Here is a 24,272-nt window from a genome sequence, read left to right as displayed (position 1 = left end):
TGGCGAACAAATCGTTGAGCGCAGAAGTAGTTGTTTCAGTGGTTGGATTAAACGATTCATTTGGATAACATGTGGCCATTTTGAATGGGCGTCCATGACGACCAGCCACATGTCCTCCAGGAACGGTCCGGCAAAATCTATGTGGAATCGCTTCCATGGTTGGTTGCGGACATGCCGTGCAGAGGTCGCTTCCGGCGGATTGGGCGCTGTTTCGGCACATGGTGTGCAGTCCTTGCAGTGGTCGGCTATATCGGTCTCGATATTCATCCACCACACATGCATGCGGGCGAGCGCCTTGATTCGCACAATTCCAATGTGTGTCGTGCAACATTTTCAGAATTAGCGATTGCAGTTCCGCCAGAATGATCACTCGACCATTGTAGAGCAGAATGCCATCCTTTACGAAGATTTCCATTTGCGAATTCCGGAATGAGCTGAATTCCTTGTCCAGCTTAGGACTGTTCGGCCACCCCTGAGTGACAAAATGTCGTATCTTTGACAAAATGGAGTCTTTGCTCGTATAGTTGGCGACCGTCCTTGCGCAGATGGGGAAATCGGCGATGATCAGCGTGTTTAGCACGTTCACGTCCATCTCAATTTCCATAATTGCCTCCGCTTTATTGAATGTCAGGTCGGGTTCAATCGGTAGACGAGACAGTGCATCGGCATTGGCATGCTCGGCAGACTGTCGGTAAATGATGTGGTAATCATATCCCGTCATGATCTGGGCCCAACGTTGTAGACGCTGCAACGTCAAGACAGGCAAACCTTTCTCCGGACTGATAATAGTCAGCAGTGGCTTGTGTAAGTGTGCAGTCAGATTCTGTGTGTGCAGCAGTGTGTGAAGTCTTTTTTACATTACTCAATGCTGGCAGCAGGACACAGAATCTGACTGCACACTCACACACACACACAGACAGGATAAACTATATACAAGACTTTGTCATGTGCAGCGCCACCTGCTGCACGGGAGGAGCAGCGGGTCCCCCCACCCCACACAGTCCACCAAACATCACATTTAAGAGACAGTTAGACAGGTACATGGTAAGGTCAGGTTTGGAGGGAGATTGACCAAGCTGGGCTGAAGTGCCTGTTTCCACACTGTATGATTCTATGACTTGCTAAGAACCCACAGAATGTGACATGGGATTCTTTATTGATAATAATGAACTGGCTGCAAAGATAGAATAGTTGCATGTATAGTGAAAAAAAAGTTCAAGTTCCACTTACTTTGTTATGGATTTGGTAGTGCAGTTTAGGAGATTTGGCAAATATAGTGACAGCCATCAATCTATTTGATGTTCAAAATATCCTCAGTCATGGACATGGACAGCACCTACCTTTGTGTGGAGTTTGGCCAGTTGCTTCTCTTCTATGTGACTCTGCGTGTACACTCGCTTCTTATATCGGAACTGCAAAGAGAAGAATGGAGGAATTTACACCATTATGGGAGTTGTGGGGGAATTAAATCAAGACCTTTCAACCTTTCAACCTGATGCAAAACTGGAAATTAAGCACTCCTTGGGGAAATATTCAGTTCAACAAACATTTTGAATGTGTACTCTGATGACATGGTTAATTAAAATCAACATTCATGAAATCCCTGACTAAAACGCATAATTCGAGATATCCTCCTAAGAATGAAAACAAAGATTGAAGATTGGTGTGAGGAGTCAGAAGCAAATTCTCATGCACACTATATGCAAAGGATTGAACACATGAGAATTAACAATCCCGCAAATGGTATGAAAGAGACAGTTCTGAATAGAAACTACCCACTGAATCAATGCAACCAAATTGGAGCAGATTTGTGTTCAATTGACAGCTTGGATATTGGCATTATCCAACTGTCTTAGCCAATAGGACTACACTGTGGAAAAATAACAGCCTATTGCACTTTATTTGTGGGCCGAATGGATTATTGGGCTAGCGGCTCAGTCACTCAAGCCTGTTGTGCTGGCAGCTCACTCGCTCATGGCTGGTGGGCTGGCAGTTGACTCACGGCTATTCCTTGAAATTCCATTTCAAGCAGGGTGCAAGGCTACCAAATTCAAGTGCAATTTCTTACCACTTCAAGCAGGGTGCAAGGCCACCAAATTCAAGTGCTGTTTCATACCATTTCAAGCAGGGTGCAAGGCCACTAAAGACAGTGAGTCTCCCTCCTCCATCATGCAGAGACTGAGCCATGCCCAAACTTCTGGGTTTTATAGTCCCTCCCCCCTCCCACCTGAAGGGGCGTGACCTTCATGGCGTGATTGACAGGAGAGAGAATATCAACATTTTTAAACACTAATAGTTCTTTTATTTTTCATTGATGTGAAAAATCCTCGGCACCTGTTGAGCAGAGGTGGACTCTGAGTAAGATGGCTATAAAATCACAGCCGTACGAGGTAGCGTTTAAAAAAAAAATCAATATAAAGCGCAAACAGGAAGTGGTCAAGATTAGACTTTTAATTATATATAGAAGGCAAGGCAACTTTATTTAGGCAAAGCAACTTTAATTAGGCAAGGCCTCCATGGTGACTGGGACCCAACGGGTCCCACTTAGTCCAGTAACTGAGTAACTGATTAAAACTGATAAAACTGATGTTTTCAATTGCTTGTCAGCCCTAAACAAATTGTCTTATATTTTTTTCAGTAAACTGCAGAAATATATTTTAGTAGGGATTAGGTTTCCTATTCATTCTTTTCACATTGGCTCGTGTATTTTTTGGTTAAACTCCCCATGACCAAACTTTTAGACTGATATGCCTACTTGTGTCTAATTGTATGTTCTCTTCTTAAAGTGGGTACAGACCAAAAGATCTAGCAATTGTCAGATTTCAAACAGATAAGTGACCTCTCTATTCATTATAATATCTATTGATGATGATATGTTCCATAAGTGGGGCAAAAATGTATTCAATAATTACACTTTCACTCAACCTGCCTTTAAGAGGCAGAATTGGAGGCATCTGAAGCTTAGGAGGTGAAGGGCAGTCTCCATAAATTATGTTACAATCACGTAATATGTGATATGTTAATGAACCCTGAATGACATAACATTATTTCGAATATTTCATTCAATCATCTGGTTCATATTTAATTTCGGTTTTATTGCTAATTTATTTCCAATACACATTTTTATTTCTTATAGATTTGAAGTGATTCTTAAGGCTTTATAAGCTTGTATACAAATTGTCTAAGTATCTGGAATTCTCTGCCACAGAATGTAGTTGAGGCCAGTTCATTGGCTATATTTAAGAGGGAGTTAGATGTGGCCCTTGTGGCTAAAGGGACCAGGGGGTATGGAGAGAAGGCAGGTACAGGATACTGAGTTGGGTGATCAGCCATGATCATATTGATTGGCGGTGCAGGCTCGAAGGGCCGAATGGCCTACTCCTGCACCTAATTTCTATGTTTCTATGTTAAAGGATTGACATGTGGGGATCTATTTCAGACAATGAAAAACTCCAGGTGCAGATGCAAGACTTGATGATTTACAAATACTGTACATAGTGTACTGGAGTAACTCATTGAGTCATGCAGCATCTCAGGAGATCATCTCAGGAGGTGACATTTTGGGTAAGGACCCTTCTTCAGACTAATTATGGGGAGGGGGTATGGGGAGAAAGCTGGAAAAGAGGACGAGCAAGACAATTCATGGCAGGTAATAGACCAACGCAGGTGAGGAATGTTATTTGGTAGGCAGATGGTCAGACAAAGGCCAGAGATGGAAAGGCGTGACAAAGGGATTGAAGAGCTGCAAATTGTGAAGCTACAGGAAGGGATGTAGGGGGAAGGGACGGGTGAGGGGAGGAACAGGAGCAAGTCCAGGTGGGGTGCAGGAGAGATGGTGGGTTTTATGGCGGAAGAAGGTAGGGGGAAAGGGTTAAGTAGTTACCTAAAATTGGAGAATTCAATGTTCATACCATTGGGTTGTAAGTTACCCAAACAGAATACAATGCGTTGTTTGTCCAGTTTGCCTGTGGCCTTGGTTCTTGGTTTCTTGGTCCTCCAAAATATTCCAATTGTCAGTGGAGGAGGAGGCCCAGGACACAAAGGTCGGTAGGGGATTGGAAAGAGGAGGTAAAATGGATAGTAACCGGAAGATTATGCAGACCTTGGCGTACCAAGCGTAAATGTTCTCACCAATGTACAGGCGGCGACATCGGGAACAGCAGATACAGTCACTGTCTCACCTGGAAGGACTGCTGGGGTCCCTGATTGGTGGAAATGGAAGAGGCATAGAGCCAGGTGTTACATCTCCTGCGGTTGCACGGGGATGTACTTGGGAAGGGGGTAAGTGAAGCAAGGAATTGCAGAGGGAATGGTTTTGACAGAAGGTGAAAGGGGGTGGAGATGACTGGTGACTGGTGGTGGGTTCACATTGAAAAAACACTGCGCGTCATACGTCATCACCCCGCTTCACGCCGCATATTTTTCAGTGTCCTGATACGTCAGTCAACGATGCCGGCAGTCGCCGAAAAAATCGCCAAGTGGGACAGTCCCTTAACGGACTAGTGGGTGAAAACGTTAGTAATATATGGTGACCGTAAGGTAAGACCCAGATTGGTTTATAGATCCAAGTGGTTAGATTAGATTTGTTTATTGTCATTCAGACCTTTCGGTCTGAACGAAATCGCGTTTCCATACAGTCATACATATAATAAAAAATGACAAAAACACACAATCAACACAAATTTAACATCCACCACAGTGAGTTCACCAAACACCTCCTCACTGTGGTGGAAGGCAAATTCTTAAAGTCTCTGTCTCTTCCTTCTTTGTTCTCCCTCTGCACCGAGGCGATCCAGGCTCCAGATGTTGTGACCCCACCGTGTGATGGTAAATCCCGTGGCTCAACCGTGCGCCGCGAACGGGCCGGTTCAAAATCCGCGGGTGGTCGCTGCCGCTGCCACAGCTCCGAGGCCGAGTCGGGTCTCCGCTGCCGCCACTACGGTTCCGGGGCCGAGTCAGGTCTCCGTTGCCGCTGCCGCCGCTGCCAGAGCTCTGAGGCCAAGTCGGGTCTCCGCTGCCGTTGCCGCTGCCGCCAGAGCTCCGGGGCCGAGTCGGGTCTCCGCTGCTGCTGCTGCCGCCGCCACAGCTCCGGGGCCGAGTCGGGTCTCCGCTGCTGCTGCTGCTGCTGCTGCTGCCACAGCTCCGAGGCCGCCAGCTCCGCCATTAGTCTTCGGCGCAGACGGAGACGGGGACGGGGAATATGACAGAAACAAAGCGGCATCCCCCGAAAGAAGAGACCAAAACATGTTTCTCCCACCCCACCCACACACATACACAACTTAATAAAACAAAATTAACTAAAACATGACAAAGGAACAAAAAGAAAGAAAAAAAAAACAGACGGACTGCAGGTGGGCCGCAGCTGTTAAGCCAGTGCCGCCACCTTGAATGTGTATAACATATGTGTGTTAGTATTTGGTAGAGCAGATCTACAGAGTCCACACCTGGAACAGCGGATACAGCAGATGAGGTTTGAGGAAACTGCAAGTGAAACTCTGCTTCGCCTGAAAAACTGCCATGGTCCCTGGAGAGAGTCGAGGGAGGAGTTAGAAACATAGAAACATAGAAATTAGGTGCAGGAGTAGGCCATTCGGCCCATCAAGCCTGCACCGCCATTCAATATGATCATGGCTGATCATCCAACTCAGTATCCTGTACCTGCCTTCTCTCCATACCCCCTTATCCCTTTAGCTACAAGGGCCACATCTAACTCCCAGTTATAGTTATAGGGACAGGTGTTGCATCTCTGTACCTTTTCATATATATCGCTTCCCTCTCTCCTGACTCTCACTGAAGAAGGGTCTCGACCCAAAACCTCTCCTATTCCTTTTTTCCAGAGATGCTGCCTGATCCGTTGAGTTACTCTAGCAATGTGTTTATCTTAAAATAAACCCAATCATTTTCTTTCAGGTGCACATAAAAGATCCACACAAAATAAAAATAGGAGAGCTCATCCTGATGTCTTTATCAACATTTATCTCTATATCAACAAAACATAAATGGGTTAATTCCTTACGTATCTCATTGGTGTTTATGGAATATTGCATACATTTATAATATTACCATGGTGACAACATTTCAAAGGCATTTTATTGGTTCTGAATTGCTTAGGAACATCCCAACCTTAAGAAAGATGATAAGTAAATGGAACAAATCCAAATTAATGCTCGGAAACAAATAAAAAGGTCTCTAAGTACATAGATACAGACTAAACCAAATACCTCCAGATATGGTATCGGGGTGTCAGGCAACGTTGGGTATTCTCGGAGTTGACGTTCCTCATCCAGAAACTTCCCCACCCTCCCGTTGTTTGCGGGTTGAAAGAGCCCATAATTTAGCACATCCTTTAGAGTCTGGTTGAGAGTGCACAGAATCCGTTGCTTAGACACCCATACGGGGGCGTCAAGATTGAACCGCATACATTTCTGTAAAATAAAGAATTAATGAAACAATTTAGTCCTGTTAAGTTTCGCTACCAGACATCATCCCCACAATATTATCCTCACTCCCTCCCCACTCCAGAAATATGAAAAGCGCCCCATGTGATTTAACCATCCATTTCTGTGTCCTGAGAACCAGAAGATTTCGAACACATTACATCTCACAAGTCCAGAAAGTGAATGTGGTCTGTCCACATTGGATAGGTTAGTTGAACTTGATCTCATTCTCATTACAAAAGTATGTGCACATATGCAAAAATACATACACATGTAATTATTATTTTTTTAAAATATTATTTTTACAGATTTATCAGCGCTGCAGTTAATATTTCATCTGTGGGTTACGAGAACATTTCAGTCAATGTGGTTCATTGGGACATTAGATTGTTTTCAAGGTTACAGGTATGTAATAGGTTTACTACATGGATAATAATTGTGAATGGGCTTAGGCGATTGCCGGAGCACTCTTTGACAGCACTTTGAGATCAGCGATGCACTTGGCAATGCACTTCTTCTTCTGCTGTGGAGTGATACTGTGGATCACATTCTTCTCCACCCAGTTGACCATGTGTTCCTGTGCAAGCCTATGCTCTAGTAGCTGCAGGCTCACCTGGCAGTCCAGCTGCTTCTTCACTGCATCGTGCACCATGTGCAGGCGTCGTGGTAGTTGGTTTCCAACATCATCGCATCGTTATTCTGCTTGGCATCGAAGAGGTGATGGCGACCGTCTATTCTCCACTGCTCATTGTTCTCCTGCTCAATAGTGTCTACCAGGCGGTTAGAGCAAAGCTTCTTCACTTCTTGGGCAGTTTGTACTTTGTCCGCAAATTTTCCCACATCCTTCCCAAATTTCTTAATACCGTAGATGTAGAGGATAAGAATGCAGATGGAGATGGAAGAAAATGTCTCCTGGTTAATTACGTAAATCTCCTTTGACAGGAGGTAAGTCAGCAGCCCAGTGCCGAACATATACAGGCCTGTAACTCCAGTTTTTGGATAAAGGAAGTGGAAGAATTCCTCTGGAATGTGACCAAAGCACACCTTCCTCATGAAGGGGGGGGGGGGCACCGGTGCCTGGGTCTGACTGTTGGCATGGAAACGCCTGCTTATCGGCACCAAACATGTGATGATGGGGGCGGATGTCTTCAGAAAAAAACCTGAGGCGATGATGGCGTGGGCCAACATGTCGCCATTGGTCCAGTGGCTCGGGCAGAGTCTCCGGGTGGGGTGTGGAGTTTCCGGGCGGGCAGTGTCCGCTCTCTCCGCTCTCCCTCTTCCCGCCGACCTCCATGTAAACAGGCACAGAAGCATTCACACAACAAACATATTGAAGGAACATTAACTTTCCCAATATTATAGAGACCATTAACTAAGCTGATCATATTAATAAGCTGACCATCTCTAAAATGAGTGAATCTAACTATCCACTCAACATTCAATGGCATTACCATTGTTATAATATCAACATTTATTCATTGACCTGAAACTCAACTGGAACAACCACATATGGTCAAAGGAGAAGGTGAATGGCTATGCAGCTGGAGGAGAATGTTAATAGAGGGAAATGGATTGGGTCACTGTTAAATCTTCTATCCATGCCGGTACCTTGCGTCTAATAGAGGGCTCGAAATTAGCGGTTGCTCGGGTGCCATTGACCACCCAAAGTGCCGCCGGCAACCTAAACGGCGAGCCATTTTGCCCGGCTTGAATTTAATTGAATCCTTTATTTGTCATTCAGACCTTTCGGTCTGAACGAAATGTCATTGCCTGCAGCCATACATGTAATAATAAACAACACACAATAAACACAAATTAACATCCACCACAGTGAGTTCACCAAGCACCTCCTCACTGTGATGGAGGCAAAAGTCTTAGGGTTGCTGTCTCTTCCCTCCTCTTCTCCCTCTGCGCTGAGGTGATACCACACCGGGCGATGGTAAGTCAGTCCTGTGGTTCAAGCTCCGCGGCCCGGGGGTGGTCGAAGCTGCCGCCCTCCAGTCCAGCGGACGCAGTTGTTGCCACGGGAGCTCCAGAAAACAGGCATCAACCTGTGACCCGCGAGCTCCCGACAATATCATCCACTGGCCCGCGGCCGAGCCCCGTATTCAGGTCGCCTCCGCCTCAGCCACCGGAGCACCGTCTCCGCCCCGCACCGGGCCGCCCTCACGGGAGCGTCTCAGCGCTGCACCGGGCCGCCCCCACGGGAGCGTCTCAGTCCCGCACTGGGCCGCCCCCACGGGAGCGCCTTCCAGCCGGGAGTAGAGCCGCCCACACGGGAGCGCCTTCCAGCCCCGCACTGGGCCGCCCACACGGGAGCGCCTTCCAGCCGGGAGCCGGGCCACCCTCACAGGAGTGTCTCAGCCCCGCGCCGTCCACCCTCACTGGAGCGCCGAGTCGTGCCGCTGGCCGAACGCTGCCGCAGCTCAAAGACGGCCAGCCTCGCGCTGGTAAGTCCTGGCTGGCTCTACCTCCGGATCCTCGAGGTCGGTCGCAGGTTGTAGGCCGCCAGCTCCGCCATTAGGCCTCAGCTCAGACGGGGGAAGAGAAGGGGGATACGACAAGAAAGTCGCATTCCCCCGAAGGGAGAGACAGAAAGCCCTGGTTCACCCCCCCACACATACCACCCAATAACCAAAGGTTTAACTGAACAAGACAAAAAAAACACAAAAAAGTAAAAACAGACAGACAGGCGAGCCGCAGCCGTTTCACAGCGCCGCCACTTCCGGATATTGCCGATATTGAGCCAAATAATGGGATAGGCTCTGGATAAGAGTAATGTGGCAGCTTCGGTACAGCATATGTGTTATTTGGATCTAGCATATGTGTTATTTGGATCCAGGAAAATGTAAAGATTATATAATGAATATATATTTTTAAATAGAATATGGTTGGACAATATAGACATATAGAAACATAGGAAATAGGTGCAGGAGTAGGCCATTCGGCCCTTCGAGCCTGCACCGCCATTCAATATGATCATGGCTGATCATCCAACTCAGTATCCTGTACCTGCCTTCTCTCCATACCCCCTGATCCCTTTAGCCACAACGGCCACATCTAACTCCCTCTTAAATATAGCCAATGAACTGGCCTCAACTACCATCTGTGGCAGAGAATTCCAGAGATTCACTGCTCTCTGTGTGAAAAATGTTTTCCTCATCTCAGTCCTAAAAGGGGTCACTGTTTAAGGATAATGGGGAAATCTTTTAGGACTGAGATGAACTCACTGTGGTGGATGTTAAATTTGTGTTGATTGTGTGTTTGTCATTTTTTAATTATATGTATGTCTGCAGGGAAACAAAATTTTGTTCAGACCGAAAGGTCTGAATGACAATAAACAAATCTAATCTAATCTAATCTGAGGAAAAAGAAGGGAGAGGGCTTAAGGCAGAAGAGGAAGAGTAGTAATGAATCCAGCAGTGACAGAGTTAAACAACACAGAGCACCAGAGAAAGAGAAACAACAGATAAAGCAGGATGTTGCACTGGTGGCTTTCGAGGCACTGTACCTTAACTACCCCGCAAAAATCGAGGCTGCTCACTTTTGCCCCAAGAACTTTAACATTTTACAGCCAACAATCGGTACAGTTTAAAACAAAAAACACTCATCTCCCTGGTGGAGAGAGAGGGGAAAGTCTGTCAGTAATCGGGCAAGTGTGAGGTGTGGAACGACCCTGAATAACAGGGAATCGGACAAATCCCATTTCTGGTCTTGGTTAATTTCTTTTTTATTTTTTTATTTATTTTTTTTATTAGCAGTACAGTAAATCACATTAATACATCGCATATATCTTATTACATTATGTTGTACCACTTTCATTTTTTGAGCTTTAAAAAAGATAGAAATAAAAGAAGTAAGGAAAGTAAGCAAGAATCGTGAAGGTGCAGGAAAGTGTTGGGAAAAGAGAACCCCTTAGGGAAAGAATTAGAGAAGGAAGTAAAGAAAAGAAATAAGACCCTAGAAAGAAAAGGAAAAAAAAAAAAAGGAGAAAGAAAAATCAATCGCTCTATTGTAACACAAAACTCCGCAAAAAAGGATATACCAACCGTGTTTTTTACTAAAAATTTATTTTATACCCCGTTTCCAGGTCTTGGTAGCCTTTATGTTATAACTTATTATTGCACCTTATGCTTGTAATAGTTCCATAAATGCAGACCACGTCTTTTGGAAGTGATCTGCTTTGCCTGCTAGGAGGAGTCTCATCTCTTCCAAGTGTAATGTTTCAAACATGTTTGAAATCCACATTTTTGTTGTAGGTATTGGAGCATTTTTCCAAAATTTAAGTATAAGCTTTTTTTCCGATTATTAGCCCATAATTAAGTAAATTCTTTTGAAACATATTTAATTCTGGGTTACCTTCTGATATTACAAAAATGATCCATTCCACTTTGGGTAGTAGTTTTGTTTTAAATAATTTTGTGAAGATTTCAAATATTTTGTTCCAGAATTTTTGGATTTTTATACAGAAAGCAAAATAGTGCGCTATGTTAGCTTCTTGTAACTGACATTTATCACAAATGGGTGAGACATTGGGGAAAAGTTTATTTATTTTAGTTTTTGAATAATATAGTCTATGTAATGTTTTATATTGGATTAGAGTATGTCGTACGTTGATCGAGCATTTATGCACATGTAATAAGTGTTTATCCCAGCTCTCTTTTGAAATTTTTATAGCTAATTCTTGTTCCCAGTCTCTTCTAATATTATCTGTTGTAGGTATTTCTATATTCAATATAATATTATATAAATATGATATTAGATTTACTGATTCAGCCTTTATCTTCATGGCTTCATCTAATAAGTCTGGGGGCATATTGTAATAGTCCTTTGTATATTTTTTCAGATAATCACGGATTTGAAGATATTTAAAATATTGATTATTTTTCAAGTTATATTCCAGTTGTAATTGGTGAAATGGTAATAATTTCCCTAATTCATACAAGTCTCCGAGCGTTTTGATTCCCGTTCTTTCCCATTGTGTAAATGATTTATCTATAACTGAGGGTTTAAACGAAGGGTTATTGGCTATTGGCATTAGCAGAGATAGATTTCTTAATTTTAAGTTCTGTTTTATTTGTTTCCAAGTTCTAATTGTACTATATATCATTGGATTTTTATTATAATGTTTGTTATTCAAATTCGTTGATGAGAGGAGAGTCGCTCCAGGAGCGCAGTCCTCTCTCTCCATTATAATCCAGTCCACCTGCTGGGCAGAGTTGTCCAGCAGGTGAATCATATTTTTAATATTTACCGCCCAATTATAGTACATAAAGTTAGGGAGCGCTAGACCACCCATCTCTTTTGGTTTACTGAGGTGTGCTCTTTGTATTCTGTGGGATTTATAATCCCATGTAAAGTTTGTGATGTCTGAGTCTAATTTTTTGAAAAAATTTTTTGGAAGATATATTGGAATTGATTGAAATAAATAAAGGATTTGTGGTAAAAAGATAATTTTTATAGCATTTATTCGACCTATTAAAGACATCGGCAGCGTTTTCCAGAATTTAATTAGATTGTTTAATTTCTTAAGTAAGGGGCTATAATTACAGGTCCACAACCTTTTATCCGACGATCCAAATAACGAAAAGCTCCGAATAGCGGACATTTTTTCGGTCCTTGAAGAAAGGTCCTTGAAGACGTTCACCGAGGGCGGCCCGCAGAGGTGACAGCGGAACCTCCGGTCGGTCCTCGAAGAAAGAGGAACTAAATCCCCATTCATAAAAGAGAAGGTGAGGGTATATTGCGCGGGAGGGTTAATAATTTACAATCTGCTGCTGCCTGCCCACTGAGTTAAAAAGTTCCCACGGTAGACTCACGATACACAGTGTATTGTGAGTCTTGCGTGGGAACTTTTTAACTCGGCGGGCAGGCAGCAGCAGATTGTCACTCCCTTCAGTTTCACCCCACCTACACCCCTCTGCTTCCCGGCCCTTCCCTCCCCTCTCCAGCTCCCCGCCCATTGCACCGGCGCGGGGGCTTTGCATTGTCTTCACGTCGGAGCCAGTGCCAGTCACCGGAGACGTCAGGACCAACGGGACACCGGCCCCCAGGCCCACTGCAAGCACGGAGATCCCAGAGACCCACAGCCAGCAGCAGCCCAGCCCCGTTCCAATTCCAGAGGAACATGCTCCCCGTAGGGACAGAAGGTGATGGTGTGCAAGGTGCGTCTTGGTCTTGAGGTTGCGGATGAGGGGGCGCAGCTCGGGCTGTGACGTCTCCGGCCACCCCCCTGTACAGGAGCTGAGACTGGGAACTGTGGGGTTGTTTGCAGTTGCAGAGGGAGGGGGCAAGGGCGGTAAAGTTCCCAGTCTCAGCTCCTGTCCAGGGGAGTGGCCGGAGACGTCAGGACCAACGGGACACCGACTGCAAGCACGGAGATCCCAGAGACTCACAGCCAGCAGCAACTCTAGCCCAGCCCCGTTCCAACGCCAGAGGAACCCGGGTTGCGGATGAGGGGGTGCAGCTCAGGCTGTGGGCGAACTGCGACTTGTCGCTGTAGCGGCGCATCGGGGAGCGGCTTCTTGTTGGTCCTGACGTCTCCGGCCATCCCCCTGGACAGCTGAGAGACGTCAGGACCACCAGAAGCCGCTCCCCGATGCGCCGCTACGGCGACGTGGCAGTTCGCCCACAGCCCGAGCTGCGCCCCCTCATCGGGACACCGACCCCCAGGCCCACTGCAAGCATGGAGATCCCAGAGACTCACAGCCAGCAACAACTCTAGCCCAGCCCCGCTCCAACTCCGGAGGAACCCGGGTTGCGGATGAGGGGGCGCAGCTCGGGCTGTGGGCGAACTGCCACTTGTCGCCGTAGCGGCGCATCGGGGAGCGGCTTCCTCTGGAGTTGGAGGGACAGGGAGACACAGCGGCTTTTGAGAATGGTGGGCAATCACTTCCAAAGTTCTACCCACACAGTCAGTACACCTCTCCTACACTTGTCTCCCGCACTAAGATCATCTCGCAGAGAATGATCCCAGCTTAACCCTCCCTATTCTCTCCTATTCTGCAAGAAAAAACTCCATTGAACTCAAACTCGCGATCGAGTAACTGCCGGGATCGAGGCGCAAACTCGCGACCTTGCGGATATGAGCCGAGCACTCTGCCACTGCGCCAGCCGTTAAAATCTACGCTAAAAATCTTCCATTCCGAAAGCCGAAAAATTCTGAATTACGAAAAGTGTCCGGTCCCAAGGCTTTCGGATAAAAGGTTGTGCACCTGTAGCATTAAACATACCGTGATAATTTCTAGTGATTTCAATTCCTAAGTATTTAAATTTTTCTGTAGCTATTTTAAAGGGGAATTTCAAAAGATGTGTTGAGTCTTTCGGTTTTATTGACATAATTTCACTTTTGTTCCAGTTTATTCTGTATCCTGAGAAAGATCCGAAATCCTCGATTAGGTTTAATATGTTTGGTATACTGATTTGGGGTTTTGTGATATATAGTAATACATCGTCTGCGTATAAGGATATTTTGTTACAGGTGCACAACCTTTTATCCGAAGTTCCAAATAACGAAAACCTCCGAATAGCGACATTTTTTCAGTCCTTGAAGAAAGGTCCTTGAAAACGTTCACCGAGGGCGGCCCGCAGAGGTGACAGCGGAACCTCCGGTCGGTCCTCGAAGAAAGGGGAACTAAATCCCTATTCATAAAAGAGAAGGTGAGGGTATATTGCGCGGGAGGGTTAATAATTGACAATCTGCTGCTGCCTGCCCGCTGAGTTAAAACGTTCCCACGGTAGACTCACGATACACAGTGTATCGTGAGTCTTGCATGAGAACTTTTTTAACTCAGCGGGCAGGCAGCAGCAAATTGTCGCTCCCTTAAGTTTCACCCCACCTACACCCCTCTGCTTCCCGGCCATGTGTGTGACCCCTTCCCTCCCCTCTCCAGGTCCCTGCCCATTGCACCGGCGCGGGGGTTTTGCACTGTCTTCACGTCGGACCTAGTGCCAGTCACCGGAGACGTCAGGACCAACGGAACACCGACCCCCAGGCCCACTGCAAGCACGGAGAACCCAGAGACCCACAGCCAGCAGCAGCCCAGCCCCGTTCCAATTCCAGAGGAACACGCTACCCGTAGTGACCGAAGCTGATGGTGTGCAAGGTGCGTCTTGGTCTTGGGGTTGCGGATGAGGGGGCGCAGCTCGGGCTGTGACGTCTCCGGCCACCCCCCTGTACAGGAGCTGAGACTGGGAACTGTGGGGTTGTTTGCAGTTGCAGAGGGAGGTGGCTAGATCGGTACAGTTCCCAGTCTCAGCTCCAGTCCAGAGGGGTGGCCGGAGACGTCAGGACCAACGGGACACCGACTGCAAGCACGGAGATCCCAGAGACTCACAGCCAGCAGCAACTCTAGCCCAGCCCCGCTCCAACTCCAGAGGAACCCGGGTTGCGCATGAGGGGGCGCAGCTCGGGCTGTGGGCGAACTGCCACTTGTCGCTGTAGCGGCGCATCGGGGAGCGGGTTCCTGTTGGTCCTGACGTCTCCGGCCATCCCCCTGGACAGGAGCTGAGAGACGTCAGGACCACCAGAAGCCACTCCCCGATGGGCCGCTACAGCGACAAGTGGCAGTTCGCCCACAGCCCCAGCTGCGCCCCCTCATCGGGACACCGACCCCCAGGCCCACTGCAAGCACGGAGATCCCAGAGACTCACAGCCAGCAACAACTCTAGCCCAGCCCCGCTCCAACTCCAGAGGAACCCGGGTTGCGGATGAGGGGGCGCAGCTCGGGCTGTGGGCGAACTGCCACTTGTCGCCGTAGCGGCCCATCGGGCAGCGGATTCCTCTGGAGTTGGAGGGACAGGGAGACACAGCGGCTTTTGAGAATGGTGGGCAATCACTTCCAAAGTTCTGCCCACACAGTCAGTACACCTCTCCTACACTTGTCTCCCGCACTAAGATTATCTCGCAGAGAATGATCCCAGCCTAACCCTCCCTATTCTCTCCTATTCTGCAAGAAAAAACTACATTGAAGACTCAAACTCGCGATCGAGTAACTGCCGGGATCGAGGCGCAAACTCGCGACCTTGCGGATATGAGCCGAGCACTCTACCACTGAGCCAGCCGTTAAAATCTACGCTAAAAATCTTCCATTCCGAAAGCCGAAAAATTCTGAATTACGAAAAGTGTCTGGTCCCAAGGCTTTCGGATAAAAGGTTGTGCACCTGTATTTGAATATTTTGTATTATACCCATAGATGTCAGGATGTGTTCCAATTTTTTCAGCTAAAGGTTCAATTACCAGAGCGAATAATAGCGGTGATAATGAACACCCTTGTCTATTACCCCTTGTTAATTGGAATTTCGTAGATAATATATTATTAGTTAACATCTTGGTTAATTTCTATCGGCAGTGGATACATTGCTGGTGTCTCCGCCAGAGCATCACAGCAGCTCTCTCTCACTCCAACAAGAAAAAGATTTCGCAAATTAAAAACAGCGCTTGCTATTGCACCAGCTACTGCATGCCTTAACCTTCCCAGTCCAACTGGCCATTATTAAGTGCAATGCCCATACAAGTAGCCACAACAAAGTCTCCCGGGGGAATGCCATTATTGCCCACACAGCAGATTACGAATTCTGCACATTGGTCTCCACAGAACCAAAGATTCTAGTAGACAGAACGGCTCTTTCAGACAAGGGACTGTAAAGTTAATTATGTTGTGAGGATTGCTGAGAATTGTAAAGAAATGGCAACAATGTGCTATAATTTGGTTTCTGTGTAAAATATAAATCAAGACAAATGCATTTGTGACAATTGAAATGCATTTAGCAGGGATAATAAAGGGGGGTGCAGGGGGAGCTGAGAAATGTTATTACATAATTATGCCTTCCTCCAACTTTCATATTAACTTTGTACCTGATGTTTTTTCTTTTACACTATATACACTTCCTTCCGCATGCTGATAAGGAGGGAAGAGAATGTGGAAAGCAGCTTACAATTTGAAGCTTTTAATGAAATTACCTGTGTCTAAGAGAGAGAGAGAGTCCAAAGTGTGTTTTGGGTTGAGACCGTTCTTCAGTAACTGTTGTATTTATGAACAAAGTATGAACATTTTTGTTGAATGATTTGTTTAAATGTCTTGGTCGGTAAAGTTAGTGGAGCACTGACCTTGGCTAGCAAAGTAACTTTCTAGCGTTTGAATACATTTTGTAATTACATGAGGAAATAAAATCTTGTATCTCCAGTGGTGTAAAACGGCTGGCTGACAAATAAAATGTTCCTCTGATACAGCTTATATATGGATCTTAGCTATACAAAAATGCAGGAGAAACTCAGCGGGTGCAGCAGCATCTATGGAGCAAAGGAAATAGGTAATGTTTCGGGCCGAAACCCTTCTTCAGACATATATGGATCTTGTCTGCAGGACAGCTATCTTATTGTTTTTCTTAAATTATATTTAAGAAGTATATGGCTGACATTTTATAATTCTCCAAAGCTAGCTTGGTCAAGGTTAGCAACACGACAGCACAAAACATAGTGTCTTTGCCTGATAATATCATAAATATCAAAATGTAAATGTCTCATTTTTGGGTGTATCAAAGTTCTAAGAGTTTTACATGATTTCCTTGTATAATTGTGTTTTACTCTTGAATGAGAATTTTATTGCTTTAACTTGTGTGAATACCTGAGATTTAGCATATTGCATGAGGTGTGGAAATTTGTGAGTGAATGGCACAGAAAACAGGGTGTAGTGTGAGGGGGTTTAAAGACTGTTACTTGTTTGTCGAACCAGTTCTGGGTGAATGTTGAATTAATCATATAATTAAGATGAAATAGGATGTTATTGAATGAGCTTGCTCATTTGCGCGATAAATCTTTGTAGACTCTCATGTGTTTTAAAAGGTAGCGTCTCTTTAAGAAGTTGCAGCTGTATGGGCATTGAGCCGGACAAAGTTATTTTCTTTTCCTTTGCTCTTTGATTGGCTATCTACGTGGAAATTAATTTTATTGGCTATGTAGAAATTAACTGTTTATTCTGTCTTCTCAACTTTTATTAAATAGCAGATGTGGCTCAGCAAAGAGACAGTTCATTTTCTTCACTGCATAACCTGGCATTCGTCGGTATTTGGTATGGCCAGTTCATTGGCTATATTTAAGAGGGAGTTAGATGTAGCCCTTGGGGCTAAGGGGATCAGGGGTAATGGAGAGAAGGGATACTGAGTTGGATGATCAGCCATGATCATATTGAAAGGCCGAATGGCCTACTCCTGCACCTATTTTCTATGTTTCTATGTTTCCTATTTATTACCTTTTGAATTGAATTCAAGAGAGATCTGAATTGCGCACTGGCCATGTGAAATTCAGATTGAGGTTGGATGCGAATTAGAAATCCCTTTATCTCAGAAATGCAAAGTCTGTGTAATAGACCCCAAAAGTTGAAAGACATAATGAATGGTGTTTTTGTCTAAGACCTGAGAGCTATTTAAAATAGTCCTTTAGTACCTGATACCAATATTATTCTGTCATCTATAACGGCAGAAGCCAACACCTTTACAGTAATTGGCCTATGTTCAGCCTTTTTCTCCATATCCCTGCAAAAAGACCGATAGCCTATTGTTCCGTGGCTTTGCCAGCAGTGGTGGAACATCATGCCAGCCTGCTTACGCACTGTAACGGTGAGGCTCCAATGATAGAATTGTTAAGCAGTGAACTAGCTGCTGTATGGCAAACAAGCTTCTTTATGTAATTAGGATGTTGGGTTTGTGCCATAACCCATTACGAGCTAAAGGACAGATTCAAAACAAATTACAATCAGACACTTAATGCTTCTAGTTCATTGTAATGTGTAACATTTGAATTTATGGATGTTAATCTCTTAAAGAAGCTAAAAACTAATCTGTAGGTCCCACCGTCATGGATAAATGACATGAAGCAATTCAATGGGGAATTTGTATAAGAGTCAATGCTAACAGACTGAAATGTATGAAATATTACTCTTCATGTTTTTAATAAACTCTGCATAAAGATAGTTGACAGCTCCATTCTCAATTCTTGATAATCTTTGTACGTAATCGTGTTAACTGTTGTACAACTATTGTATATTTTAAAAATTACTAACAAAACTAATATGAATCACAGATGGCCACATGAGGCAGATAGAGAAATCAAGTTACCTTAAAGTTGTAGAATTCATTATTGACTCCTGTGCAAATGCATTGTATTCCTTCAAAAGATATTTAGGACTTTATTGTCAACTATAAATATAATTTTCATGAGACTAAGATATCATTCTTCTTACTTACAAGATAAACTTTCATTCAGCATAACGCCAATTTTTATTTCATATGAAATCAGTCATAGTTGTACAGGAGTTTTTCAACCCACCTCACTTTCCCATCAACATTACTATGCTTGTAGGCATTAATTCCATATCCCTTTGCACCTTGCTCAAGTACCTGTCAAATTCCTCTTGAGTCTGAAGAAGGGTCCCGACCAAAAACGTCACCTATCCCTTTTCTCTAGAGATACTGCCTGACCCGTTTGAGAATTCTCGCTACTCTCCGTTGCGGCATCATTCGAGTCGCCGCTAATTTTTCAACTTGTTGAAAATTTCACGGCGACGACACTCGTTCCAGAATGCGGGAATTCCTCACGACTATGAAGCTGACTCCCCAGCAACCACCGGCGAACATGTGACGACCATGTGGCGACTGCATAGTCTCCTGCATAGTCTCAACTTGCCAAATTTCAACTTCCAGTTGGAGAGAAAAAAAGGTGTGGCCACAGCATTCAGTTTTATGGGTCCTGTACAATTGAAGAAAATTATGCCATTTTGCCACTACTGATCTGTATTGGCTCATCTGAGCAATTGGTCAGTTTAAACATTGTTTCTGAATACCATCTGTAAATCAAAAGTAATAAAATAATGAACAAAGGCCATGGGTTTGAATACTAGAGTTGATGCTGAGGGCAAAGCAGGATAAATTACTGGTGTTAATATTAATTATTAATTTACAGCAGTTAGAACGGAAGCTTGACAGAATAATACATGGTGGAGAGTTGTTTAGGGAGCCTAGAGTCATAATTAGCAAAGAAGGCAAAAAATATGAATGTCATCAGTGAGTTTAGTTAATTTAATTTTGATACTGGAACTGGTCTGTTTGCAGGGCATGCACAGAAAAATAAGTAAAAGGACAAGTGTGAAGCAGCAATAATTTGCAGATAATGCTCACAGAGCTAAAAAAAAAAAAGGGAATGCAAAAGAAAGGTTACTTGCAGTTTCTGACAAGTACATGGATAAGAAAGGTGTTGAGGGATATGGACTAAATGCGAACAAATGGGACTGGCTTAGATGGGGCACCTGAGTCACCATGCATGAGTGGGCTGAGGGGCCTGTTTCTGTATTGTATGACTTTGTGATTCGATGACTAATGCCCCTGTCCCACTTAGGAAACCTGAACGGAAACCTCTGAAGACCTTGCGCCCCACCCAAGATTTCTGTGAGGTTCCCAGAGGTTCCGGTCACTCTCCTTAATGGTGGAAAGTGGTTTCCGCGTAGTCGAGGCTTCTTCTATGTTCCTGTGATTATGTCAAAAAAAACAAAACCGACCTTGATTAAAAATAGGTTGCCGTTTGGTCGAAGCCAGTGGAGTGGGGTTACTATTTACTTACAGGCAGTCGAAGGCAATCTCCTTCGCTGACCGGCCATTTTGATTGGCTCATTGGAGTTTTCAGCAAAGATCCCATCGGATCTTTGGTTTTCAGGACCTAGAAGATCCGCCGGAAGGTAAAATGCCCGCTAACTTTATTAAACTTCTTAAAACTGTCTCCACTCCTTCTCCCCCCCCCCCCCCCCCCGTTCCCTCCACTTCTCCCTCCCCTTTTCTATCCCCTTCTCTGTCCTTCTTGCCCCTTCTCTCCCTCCCTCTCTCCCCCCTCTCTAAAGGACTTACCGTGCTCTGTGGCAGCCATTTACCTTCCTCTTCATCTCGCAGAGAGTGCTCCTCCGCTGTCCCTGGCCCCCACCTTTGCGATGTGTTTGTGTGTGTGTGTATGTGTGTGTGTGTGTACGGTCGGTAGCAGAGATCCTATAGGATCTTTGATCAGTAGCTGCAGTTCACGCTTTGGTTTTCCAGACAAGTGACCAAAACCTCTGGTGACTCATGGAGAGTGACCGGAACCTCCGGGAACCTCACGGAAACCTTGGGTGGGGCACAAGGTCTCCAGAGGTTTCCGTTCAGGGTTCCTAAGTTGGACAGGGGCATTAGTTTATTGATAATGGTGACTGAAAATGGTTGGTGAAATCAAGCAGGCAAGAGACAATGAAAACATGCAATTGTAATGGGCAGAGCTAGCAGAGCTTTTGCCCTCTGTTTTGCACTCAAAAGATGTAAGTAGTTGCTATTCGGTGGTGTAAAATTGCAATCTATTCTCAGCCAGTAGATGGAACCACCAAACGGCTATTGCAGGAGATCTTCACAACCTCCTGCCTGAGTAAGTTGTAGGAGTAATCTACGGTTACTGTGTGTGTGTGTGTGTGTGTGTGTGTGTGTGTGTGTGTGTGTGTGTGTGTGTGTGTGTGTGTGTGTGTGTGTGTGTGTGTTATATATAGCAATGTACTGTACATGTTTACATTGTATATGACTACATGTTACATTCTAGTATCAACCATGTATTTATGTTACCCCACTAAGGAGCAGAATAAAGGTAAGGGCATACCTAATAAAGATGCTTAGACTCATGACTGGTGAACTTAATATTTTAGAGCTTTTCATCTTTTTTGAATTTATGTTCTTCTGATGAAATTCCAGCAGTGAAATACAAATACATTATTCATCAACCCCAAAGCTATCACTGTATAAAAGCTGACTTGCAGTATCTGTAATCATGCATCACGTAAAATGAAAAAAAACATTAGACACAAATTAATAAAATCTGCTTTGCCCTTAATCAAGTTCCACAAGTCATTCCATTGCTAGATTTAAGAAAGCATCCACAGGTCATAGTTAAACAAAAATGGAAAATAATTATTGCCATGGTGATTGAACACTTTTGAAATGCAATGCCATTGTATTTATTCATGAATTTATTTTTCAACTCAACGTAAGCACATTTTAAGTGCTTGTTGTGATGTAATTGTCTTTTATTAATTTATTGAAGCAAACCAATCATATGTAAATAAAATGTAAAACTATTATACTCTGACAGGGGGTTATTGTCAGTGGAGTTGCGCCTGGACCTGATGGTATACCTGGTCGTGTTCTAAAAACCTGTGCGGACCAACTGGCTGGAGTTTTTACAGACATTTTCAACCTCTCACTTCTGATGTCTGAGGTTCCCACCTGCTTCAAAAGGGCATCAATTATACCAGTGCCCAAGAAGAGTAAGGTGACGTGCCTCAATGACTATCGACCTGTGGCACTAACGCCTGTGGTGATCAAGTGCTTTGAGAGGTTGATCATGGCGCAAATCAACTCCTGCCTCGACAAAAACCTGGATCCACTGCAGTTCGCTTACCGCCACAACAGATCAACGGTGAATGCGATCTCGCTGGCCCTCCACTTTGCTCTGGACCACTTGGACAACAAAAACTCATATGTCAGGCTGTTATTCATTGATTACAGCTCGGCATTTAATACAATCATCCCTTCCAAGCTGGTTACCAAACTCGCAGAACTGGGTCTCTGCGCATCCCTCTGCAATTGGATCCTCGACTTCCTCATTCACAGACCACAGTCGGTTTGTATTGGTGGAAATGTGTCAGACTCGATAACAATCAGCAGGGGAGCACCTCAAGGCTGCGTGCTCAGCCGCATGCTGTACTCACTCTATACTCATGACTGCGTAGCCGTTCATAGTGCGAACTCCATCATCATGTTCGCTGACGACACCACTGTTGTGGGACGTATCACTGATGGAGATGAGTCAGAGTATAGAAGAGAGATCGAGCAACTGTCCATATGGTGCCAGCACAATAACCTGGCCCTCAACACCAGCAAAACCAAGGAACTGATTGTGGACTTTGGAAGGAGTAGGATGGGGACCCACAGTCCCGTTTATATCAACGGGTCGATGGTTGAAAGGGTCAAGAGCTTCAAATTCTGGGGCGTGCACATATCTGAAGATCTTTCCTGGTCCGAGAACACTGATGCAATTATTAAGAATGCACATTAGCGCCTCTACTTCCTGAGAAGATTATGGAGAGTCGGTTTGTCAAGAAGGACTCTCTCTAACTTCTACAGGTGCACAGTAGAGAGCATGCTGACTGGATACATCGCGACTTGGTTCGGCAACTTGAGCGCCCTGGAGAGGAAAAGACTACAAAAAGTAGTAAACACTGCCCAGTCCATCATCGGCTCTGACCTCCCTTCCATCGAGGGGATCTATCGCAGGTAGAAGGTATAGGAGCCTGAAGACTGCAACGACCAGGTTCAGGAATAGCTACTTCCCCACAGGCATCAGGCTTTTAAACTTGGCTCGGACAAAACTCTGAACATTAATAGCCCATTATCTGTTAGTCCATTATTCTGGACTAAAAGAAAATTCTTAAGGGTTGGACAGGCTAGATGCAGGAAGATTGTTCCCAATGTTGGGGAAGTCCAGAACAAGGGGTCACAGTTTAAGGATAAAGGGGAAATCTTTTAGGACTGAGATGAGAAAAACATTTTTTACACAGCAAGCACGGAGATCCCAGATCAGCAACTCCAGCCCAGCCCAGACAACGGTGTCCCGTTGGTCCTGATTGGTCCTCTGGGCCCAATCCCTGTTAGTAGATGTGCGGAGGCAACGCCTCGTTCATGCTGCCACGATGGAGCCGATCTCCTTATGCCCCGCAGCATTCGCTATGCCATGCAGCGACCCATTGTGTTCTATGGACAATATTTACGCTCAAATATGGGCGAATTTCACAGACATTCTGACCCCTCAATTCTATTCGGCCAGCCCCAAGCACGGTGTGGGGCATCACATTCTCACCTCGGGCGACCCATTCCATGCACGGCTGCGCCACCTTTTCTCCCGATACGCTCTGGTTCACCAAGGCGGAGTTCCGACAAAAGGAGGCCTGGGAGATTGTAAAGCGCTCTGACAGTCCATGGGCGTCTCCCGTTCACATGGTGCCTAAGGCGTCCAGTGGATGGCGGCCTTACGGGGATTATCACCACCTCAATAACGACACGATCGCATATTCAGGACTTTTCTGCCCATCCAGCCAGCACCCGTTTCTTCTCTAAGGTCGACCTGATGCGGGGCTACCATCAGATCCCAGAGCGGCCTGAAGACGTGCCCAAGATGGCTATTATTACTCCTTTCAGGCATTCCAAATTCCTGCAGATGCCATTCGGCCTGAAGAATGCCGCGCAGGCTTGCACCGTGAGTCACGGCCTGGACTTTCTCTTTATTTACCTGCACGACATTCTAGTTGCCAGTCGCACTCACCAGGAACATTGTGCGCACCTCCGTCTGCTGTGCCAGTGGCTCAGCGAGCACGGCCCGGCCAGCAACCTGGATAAATGTCGGTTCAGCCTCAGTTCCATCGACTTCCTGGGCCATCGTGTTACACAGCATGGTGCGATTCCACTTCCGGAAAAGGTGGATGCCATCCGCCGATTCCCGCAACCTTCCATGGTCCGGGGGCTCCAGGAATTCGTGAGCATAGTCAACTTTTACCACCGGTTTGTGCCGCGGCGGATCGGATTATGCGGCCGTTGTTCCAGCTTCTGGCTGGCAAGCAGCGGGACATAACGTGGAATACCAAGGCCGTGGAGTGTATTGGAGCAGTTCCATGATGGGTGCTGGCGGCCTCTGGCCTTTATCAGTCGACAGTTCAAGTCTGCGGAGCAGAAATACAGCGCTTTCGACGGGAGCTCCTTGCGTCGTACCTCGCGGTGCCGCAC

The 24,272-nt window shown here is 45.5% G+C and overlaps 2 protein-coding genes across 2 annotated transcripts in view; both read right to left on the bottom strand.

Annotated features, from left to right (window-relative positions):
* Nucleotides 1-24,272, bottom strand: part of shank3a (SH3 and multiple ankyrin repeat domains 3a) — a 530,257-nt gene that overhangs the window by 356,225 nt on the left and 149,760 nt on the right. Inside the window, exons 4-5 of the mRNA XM_055653270.1 lie at nucleotides 6,222-6,425; nucleotides 1,341-1,412 (exon numbers count right to left, since the gene is read on the bottom strand). Coding sequence (XP_055509245.1) covers nucleotides 1,341-1,412; nucleotides 6,222-6,425 — 276 coding nt within the window. The remainder of the gene's footprint in view (nucleotides 1-1,340; nucleotides 1,413-6,221; nucleotides 6,426-24,272) is intronic.
* LOC129707863 (ATP synthase F(0) complex subunit B1, mitochondrial-like) lies at nucleotides 6,809-7,751 on the bottom strand. The gene is given in 2 exon segments (XM_055653271.1): nucleotides 6,809-7,103; nucleotides 7,106-7,751. Coding segments are annotated over 2 exon segments (864 nt in total). The 3' UTR covers nucleotides 6,809-6,885.

Source organism: Leucoraja erinacea, chromosome 22 (assembly GCF_028641065.1).
Source record: "Leucoraja erinacea ecotype New England chromosome 22, Leri_hhj_1, whole genome shotgun sequence".
NCBI lineage: Eukaryota > Metazoa > Chordata > Chondrichthyes > Rajiformes > Rajidae > Leucoraja > Leucoraja erinaceus.
The sequence above is the reverse complement of the archived record's forward strand: the minus strand, read 5'-3'. Positions and strand labels throughout refer to the sequence as shown.